At 48.1% G+C, this 8569-nt stretch overlaps 2 protein-coding genes across 2 annotated transcripts in view; one reads left to right on the forward strand and one right to left on the reverse strand.

Annotated features, from left to right (window-relative positions):
* The window catches only part of LOC101466228 (uncharacterized), an 88813-nt gene that overhangs the window by 15016 nt on the left and 65228 nt on the right, over positions 1-8569 (forward strand). The gene's annotated exons all lie outside the window — the stretch shown is intronic.
* The window catches only part of si:ch1073-184j22.1 (erythroferrone), a 7303-nt gene continuing 1149 nt past the window's right edge, over positions 2416-8569 (reverse strand). Inside the window, exons 3-8 of the mRNA XM_004572383.4 lie at positions 8400-8514; positions 6554-6681; positions 6216-6327; positions 4822-4903; positions 4618-4696; positions 2416-3713 (exon numbers count right to left, since the gene is read on the reverse strand). Of these exons, the coding sequence (XP_004572440.1) occupies positions 3615-3713; positions 4618-4696; positions 4822-4903; positions 6216-6327; positions 6554-6681; positions 8400-8514 (615 nt within the window). The 3' untranslated portion in view covers positions 2416-3614. The remainder of the gene's footprint in view (positions 3714-4617; positions 4697-4821; positions 4904-6215; positions 6328-6553; positions 6682-8399; positions 8515-8569) is intronic.

Here is an 8569-nt window from a genome sequence, read left to right on the forward strand (position 1 = left end):
GTCCAGTCCTTGTACCCAACCTCTGACCTATGAACCATTCAAGCTTACCAAGCGTTTCGAACTCTGAACCGGTGTGGAGCAAAGAACCCATTTTAAATGTCGTTACCAGCAGCCTGTCACACAAGGACGCAGTTTGACATCAAATAGAATTAATGTACCAACAGGATGTTGCCCAGAGAGCACCGGTCAGAGTGGCGTGCGGCGCATCCTTTAGAGCTGCGGAAAGCCGCTGAAAACTGAAGCAGAGGAACAGGATCTGAAAGACCCGACACAGGAGCCGAGAGACCATCTAGACCTTCAGCAGATCATTTGCTGAAGCCTCATCAGAGATGTGAAAGGGTGAGGCTGTCAGGAAGCCATTCTTGGAGGATGAGGTCTAAAAACCACAGAAGAGCTGAAGGTCAGAGGAACAGGTCTGATGGAGCGATGGATCCACATCCTGGTCAGTGTGTACGAGGAGGTCAGGAGGAGGAGTCTGCAGCCATGCTCTGTCTTGGTTTCAGCTGCAGGTCAGTCGGTGGTGTTTGAGCCACCATGCAGGAACATCTGGAAACATCAGCTTCATGTTTCAGCATGACAGCGATCCAAACAAACTGCCAGTGCATTACAACCTGCATAGAAACACACAGGGGAACTCTGCCAGCATGGCTGGAGCAGAGTGGGATCATCCTGATGGGAAGCCCTCCAGGAAGCCTGGAGAACTGCTCCTGCAGATCCTCGCAGAGCTGACGGAGAGCTGACGCTGCTCACAGCAACTGTACAAACTCTGCTTTTGGCCTTTCCTCCTGAATTCACATGCATGTCTGCACATGTTTCCACTGTCTGAGTGAGCGTTTGAGTAGGAGCTGGTGTTTATAGGAAGCAGTCAGAGAAGGCTTGTTGGAGCGACAGAGGTGGAAGTGTCAGCGCGATGCAGGAGAACATCGCTCAGCACGCCGGCTTCATTTTCACCACGGATCAAATCCCAGTTCGTGCCCAGCGGGCCGTACTGCCGGGTCTGCTTTTAGAGCTTGCATAGAAAGAAAACACCTGGGCCCGTATCCCTAAAGAATCTTTGTGCAAAAAGTGGCTCCTAGCGGCCAAATTCTAAGAAAATTCTCAGAGTCATGACGTTTTCTTACAATTTCCCCTAAAAGTGACACGATAATCCCAGTTAATATAAAAGCTATTCCTCAAGATTCCTAGCGCTTAAAAGGGCTCCTAAGGCGAGATCTGCTACGAGCAGGGAAGAGGACTTTTAGTGGCTCAGGAGTTCCCCTAAGCAGCTGCACAAAATGGCCAACAGAAGAGGCAGGAGAGATGTCCTGCAAACACTGGATGACAGGGAATTATTGAGACGCTACAGATTGGATCGTGCAGGAATCATGTTTGTGGTGGATCTCCTTAGAGATGCAATTACTTCACCAACTCGATGCCACAACGCTATTACACCGGAGACGAAAGTAATCACAACCCTGAGGTATTTGGCAACCGGGAAAATGTAGCAGTGATGACTTGGGTCTGCAATCACAGACATTGCTAAAAGCTGAGCCATGTTACCCTCGTTAAGACCACACTGGACTTGTAACGTTGTGATTTCTACGTCATTAAGGACAGCCCCTTGAGATAGGCCATCTTGTTTTCAACGGGGTCCATATGGGAGTGAAAGTACAAAATATGCCAGCTAGGATATTAATATGAGCAAATAAGACACGAATCATTATTTGAACAGGGTGTAATGAGTTTAAGTTTTCACATATTTTAGATTCTAATGGCTATAACCCCTACAGCTTACTATTCATTTTCCAGATATTTTCTTGAATGTGAAATATTATTTACAATTACAGTCAGCATAAGATTAGAGTGTATAATTATGTGTATTGATTTGAGGGTACATCCTTTGCTCATTATCACCAAAAGCTCATTTCCATCAAACTTGTAGGATCAACCAATCACGGCTTTTGAAATGATGACTCATACCTAGCAACGGGGTCAACCACACCTCCTCACTAAGATAGGATTTTCCATCCATTCCTTGCTCAGAGTTCACTGAAAATGTTCTGGAATCACTTCTAAGCTAAAACTCCTGGCAAGGAATTTTTAGGTTAAGTTAGGAGCTCTCTGAGAGGATTCTCAGAATCTTTAGGGATACGGGCCCTGGTTTTCATGTGTGACGTGGATGTAGGCTTTCAGTCGCTCTCACTGCCGCTTTGTCAGATACATCTGTGAAAATGCTCATCGGCCAATCACACGGCAGCACCTCTGCACGTGTGGGCACGTGGAGACGGCCTGCTGTGAGACCAGGATGATGAAGAAAGCTGGTTTGAGCGTGAAGGCTGATCTCTCTGACGTTTACAGGGAAAAGGAGAAATATTGCAATATTATCAGTCCTGTAAATGCTTTTTTATATAACCACTAAAATAAAGTTTACACCTCTTTAAAGATCAATAAGAAATGCTTTTATTACCACGTTTCACTGAGAGAATAAATATCAAATGAAAGTGATATGAAAACCAATAATGGAGTCTGTACAGATAAACACTGTTTGTCATCAGATGACTTCATATGAAATAATCATCAGATCCAAGTATCGGCTGGCGAGTGGCCGCCACAGCTGCAGTTCCTTTGATGACCAGCAGGCGATGACCTGAAGCGAGCGCCAGCGCTGCAGCGTGGATGGAAAACTGAGGCCGAGCCAGCTGAGCACAGGCTCCTCAGTGTCAGCGAGGGTGGAAACACTGTGGAAACACTCCGCTTACTGTGACGCTTTCACTTTAGAAATGTGCTCTTTTCCACACACAATGCTGCTTTCTTTTAACGCAGTCCTGCAGACACAGACCTGCAGCAGTACATGCATACGAGTTATACATGAGCAGATGGGACCTTCGACCCGCTCAGTTAACAAGGCGCCGCCTGTGAAACCGGCAGCGCTGCAGTCGTTCTCTCTTTGATGGAGCCGTTAGACTCGTGTCTAAATCATCACACTGTGTCTGCCATGTGCTCCTTGGTGCACATGTTTACCTTAAAGCGGGCACTAGTAGTGGGTTAATATTCTCATCACTGTAGTAAGAAGATTATTTCCATCTGCTTTCATTTCTGTTCGCACGTCTGGCTGAGTTCTGGGACCTCTGACAGCAATTGAAGCTCCCTACAAAAAAAGGAGCTATGGTGGAGGTGGGTTGCAAAGCAGCTTGCAGGTGCACAGGTTAAGCTTGTTTTTGTCATTTTTGTCTTTTAGCCAACAGTGAAGGTGCAGAGCAGGTGTAGCTGTCACTGGGATGGAGACGCCACAGAGGACAGAGAGGGCTCCTCGATTGTTGATGGTCGTCACATGACTGAACTATAAGTGTGACCCGAGGCAAAAACCAAAAAAATTTCATTGAAGAAAATGTCTGACTTCAGCGAAGTTCTCACTGAAATGACTCAAAGCTTTGTTTGTTTGAAGGTTTCCAGGTGTGTTTGAGTCCGACTGTGGTCGCTCCATCGGTGGATGCTGATGAAGCTGGAGTAGGTGGAGGTCCACAAAACAGCAGCGCTCCCACTCAGGTAAAAGGATGAAGACGGCGATGATGATGATGAGGTGAACCTCACAGAGGAGCAAAGTGTCCGTCTGCTGATGGCAGCGGTCATGTGACTCAGATTCCCAGCAGGATTCCAGAGAACAGAGAGTCCTGGAGGATGCTGATGGCCGAGCCCGTGGCGTTATCCACAAACACCGACACGTACTCTCCCGCCTACACACACACACACAATTAATACAGACAGATATATTAAAGCTTCTGTTTAAAAATAAATGACCAAACAGTGACAGTGAGTGAAAGCATTAATGCTGATGTCAGCATTGTGAATCCATTCATGTTGCAGCACATTAGAGCCTTTGTTCAGGTAATACCTGCCGCCTGCTCACCTGAGCTGCAGGATCAGTGAAACCTCTCAGTACCACATGCAGGTGGAACACTGATGTGCTCACGGCTGCATGCCTGCTACTCTGACTCCTTCCTGGTGAGTGACATGCCGAGGATCCCGGGATCACGTGCTGGGATTCTGTGCTTTCTCTGTTTACACGACGTTTTTTAACTCCAGCTCTAAATGCTGCTCGGGGAGGTTTAGGACTGACGAGCTCGGAGCCAGATCCATGTCACCTGCACAGACCCCGGAGCACGCCGTGTGCATGAATGACCCACGCCACTGTTTCTATTGAAGCGGCACTAACAGAATGAAAACAGGTTTGCTCTGTATTTACATCTGGAGCATCTCCAGCTGTGCACCAGAGGCATTAATGTGCAGCTGCAATAAGACACACCTGGACTATAACATCAAGTCTTCTCTGGATTTTAGGACTCGGAGTGTTTCACATGCTCTGACTTGCTGAGTCGTGCAGAAATCCTGCTCGTGTTTTACTTGTTGCTCGAGGTTTCATGTGGTCGTTAAAGAATCCAGGTGATCTGACAGTGTGACATGATTTGGAGGCGGGGACTGGACATCGTCCATCTTTTTATGTAGGATTCTTAGAGTAGTGCGTCCTCCCGTCACATAATGTCTCTGTTAAAGGTGCTGCATTAGCTCCCTGTAAACGCCTGGCTGTGCTGTTCTGTGTGGTGTGTTTTGGTGTAGGGCGACCCTCTGATGCTGTCCTACCTGCAGGTACAGCGTTCCTGTTAGCAACATGCTAAACGTTCCTCCGGCAGCTGCCACGCCCATCACCGACTCCACAGAGCTGTACAAGAAACAGCAAAAAACATCCAATCAGTGCCATGGGCAGGGCTAACATCGCCAGTCATGTGTGTGCAGTAGATTATTTTATAATGAAATAATAACAGCTGTCAGAGGACGGGCACTCACAGGTTGCTCTGGCAGAGCGACTCGATGCAGATGGCTGCTTTCACGCTGTCTCTGAGTCGCACCTGCACTCTGTCACCAGACTCTGTCACACATACGCACATCAGAGTTACAAGAGCATCCCTGCTGCCTGCTAACCGGCTCCTTCCTCTTATTTGAGTTTCTTAATTCATCAGTTTTCTGTCTCAAACACAATGAAATATCTGAATGAAATTTGGTGTAAATATAATTATGATCAGGGGCGGATCTACAGGGGTGGTGCCCCATGCCACCCCTTCAGATCCACCCCGATCATGATGTGGCCGATCGGCCTGGAGCTGAGTCCGTCACCATCTCGATGTTTGTGCTCGTCGGTGTTGGGCAGAAACAGAATTCATGTACCAGCATAACGTAATTAAAAATACAAAATATGAGTAACTGTATTTTGTTACAGTTACCGTTTAAAAAGGTGATAATCAGAACACAGCTACTTTGTTGAAATATATGGATTAATGTTTCATATGTTAGGCTATGCCCTCTCTAATGTCAGCGTCCTGTTAATGTTGGTGGGACCCGGAGCCAGCACAGCAGAGCCAGCAGTGCACGGGCAGGAATGCATTTCTTACTAGGAAAGTCCGAAACCACATTTAAATGAGAGAGGGATGAAATCTGAGCGTGCAATGCAAACTCTGTTTGTCAGCAACCGAGCTGCTCTCAGTGTCAAAGACTCCAACCTAAAGAAACATCTGGAAGTACGTTCTGTTTAAAAACTAACATTAGCCGACTGCAGCTAGCTTGTTTTAGCTATGGTAGCTACCTGGGTCATGTGCCACTTCAGTATCTGTGATGTACTGTTGCTATTACTGAAGGCTACTCACCACCGAGCTAACACTGTTAGCTGGCGTTAGCTGAGGTTAGCAGACAGAAAGATGACTGATACAGAAATTTAACATGAAGGCAGCAGGCAGAATGCTACAGGCACCGCGCTAAACAATGTAGCCTGATGGGCAGTGTAGTCCGTGCTGCAGGAAGAATGGACTGTCATACCTGTTATGTGTCTGTGAGCGAGGGAGGGAGAAAAAGGAAAAGTACGAGCTGTCACGGAGCAGAAACGGGAGCTGGAAGCATGTAAATATAATAATAACCACTGCAGCCAAACAGAGCGCCTGACGAGCCCAGCTGTAAGTAAGCTGTTAAGACTCGACTGTGTTCGTGTTTTCCTCCGAAACAATAAGCTCCGTTGGAGTCTTTCAACGCCTCTCTCTGTCTCTCGCTAGCAAAGTTGACCCAGACAACAAAGTCAAGCTAGCAGGAGGCTTGTTTTCTCAGAAACGTCTGAGTCGCCCCCTACGGGTCATTAGAGACAACACTGGGTCCATCTTTAGTATACAGTCTGTGTAGAGTAATAAAACACTAACCGATGAGAAGGCTGGCAGTGAGCTGGTAGAAGCCAGAGACGGGTGCTGTGTACCGGCCAGTGCTGCTGTTGAAGCTCCGCCCCCTCTGGAGGCTCTGCTCAGAGTCTGAGGGCTACAGGGGTCAAAGGTCAAAACCAAGAGGATCAAATTGTTTCACGGAATCCTCTGGAATAAAGACATAAATCTGTGTGCGTGGGAGTGTGTGTGTGTGTGTGTGTGTGTGTGTGTGTGTGTGTGTGTGTGTGTGTGTGTGTGTGCGTGCGTGGGAGTGTGTGTAAGTGTGAGTGTGTGTGTGAGAGTGTTTGAGTGTGTGTGTGTGTGTAAGTGTGGGGGGTTACCTTGCTAAACGGCTGCAGCTCCAGCAGGCTGCGGCGTGGGATGGTGATGGACTGTAGGAGGCGACTGAAGAAGGAGGTGGAGATGCGAGGAGGACGATCACACGGCAAACGTACGGCTGCAGCCATGTCTGCGAGGAGGAGGAGGGAGAAGGAGATGCACGGACTGGTGGGAAAAATGACTTCATACAGAAAATAACTGCGTGTGTGTGTGTGTGTGTCTGTGAGTCATTAGGGCTGTAGGTGCTAGCTGTGTCTGTGTGTGTGTGTGTGTGTCTGTGTGTGTGTGTGTCTGTGTGTGTGTGTGTGTCTGTGTGTCTGCTGTGAGGTTTCTTTGCTAACAGAACGTCCAGAAAGGCTGAGCAAGAGCGTTGGTGCACAGGGACGTTTGAGGATTCTGATTGGATGTTGCCTCCTACACGTGGAAGTCACGACGCACCTGCAGCAAAGGTATCGAGTCCCTGCTAATGTGTGCGTGTGTTCCTGACAGCTTCAGAAACAAACGTGTGTTACTGCCCTGAATGATCAAACTGGTGAGTTTAGGCTGAGTTTAAACCCTACGTGCAGGTAACGCTGCATGAAGACGAGTGGAAGCGTCACTCGTGCTCCACGTGGGACAGAAAGACACAGTCGGCTCCGTGAGCTGGAGCACACGTGAACAACTTCTACAGAAATCCATAAAAAGCTCTTTGTTCTGGTCACGTTTGGCACACCGGACTGAAAAAATCTGCCCTGTGGAAACAGTCTGTAATCCTCCCAAATACAAACACACAGAAGAAAACCTGATGACACACACACACACACACACACACTCACACACACAACGTAACAAAGACACACCATCAGTCAGCAGGAATGTCAGGAATCCTGCAGCTGAGCCAAGTCACATCCACACTCCACAAAATTACCCCTATTAAGGACTCAGACAGGCTGCCTCCACACACACACACACACACACACACACACACACACACACAGTATTTATATAACCTACATGCAGAAAACAGAGTGAAAATGAGAAGCTGCAGCAGAGTCTGGGAGCGCTGTTCAGGGTGGAATAAGCTGAGACTGAGCGCGCAGTGATGTGCTGTTTGGTTGTCATGACGCTGAGTTTTGATTATTTAATAAAAATAAACATGATGTCATGTGTCATGTTCACATGTTCAGTAAAGACGGTCCAGACACATGCGTGGTCCCTGTGATAGCAGTCACAGTGATTCCATCCATCATCCATCCATCCATCCATCCTCTCCACCTGGTCAGGTTCAGGTTTGGGGGCGCTGGACGTTTTTCTGGAGCCACGTGACCTCATTTGGATGAGGGGGGGGTGGCAGTGCTAATCACTGCTCAGTAACAGCCAACCAAAATCCCAGAATTTCAGATGTTGCTCATCTGTGAGGCCACGCCCCTAATAATGCAAAAATTCAAACAGGTGAGCTAGGTCTGCTGTATTTTTATCATGGATCACTGCTGCCTCTGCTGGACCACTGAGGAACTGCTAACTGCGACTGTGGTTCAGGGGTTGGGAAGCTCATCTGTAACCGGAAGGTTGCCGGTTCAATCCCCCAGCTCTCCTGGTTGGTTGTTGTGTCCCTGGGCAAGACACTTCACCTACCGCCTACTGGTGATGGCCAGAGGGGCCGATGGCGCGATATGGCAACCTCGCCTCTGTCAGTCTGCCCCAGGGCAGCTGTGGCTACACCTGTAGCCTCCACCAGTGTGTGAATGTGAGAGTGAATGAATAGTGGTATTGTAAAGCGCTTTGGGTGCCTAGAAAAGCGCTATATAAATCCAATCCATTATTATTATTATTATTTTAATTCTGTGCTGACGTGTTTGGAGGTCTCACCTTTTAGCTTCACCTTCAGCTCCTGGATCAGCTCCTGTTGTTGGGGCAGGAGGGCTGCAGGTGGACCAGGAGGCCCCTGAGGTCCTGGAGGGCCTGGAGGGCCTGGAAGACCATGCTGCAGGACACACAAACAGCAGTCAGGTACATGTGTCAGGAGGCAAAGTATTACT

The sequence above is a fragment of the Maylandia zebra genome, linkage group LG18 (assembly GCF_041146795.1).
Source record: "Maylandia zebra isolate NMK-2024a linkage group LG18, Mzebra_GT3a, whole genome shotgun sequence".
NCBI lineage: Eukaryota > Metazoa > Chordata > Actinopteri > Cichliformes > Cichlidae > Maylandia > Maylandia zebra.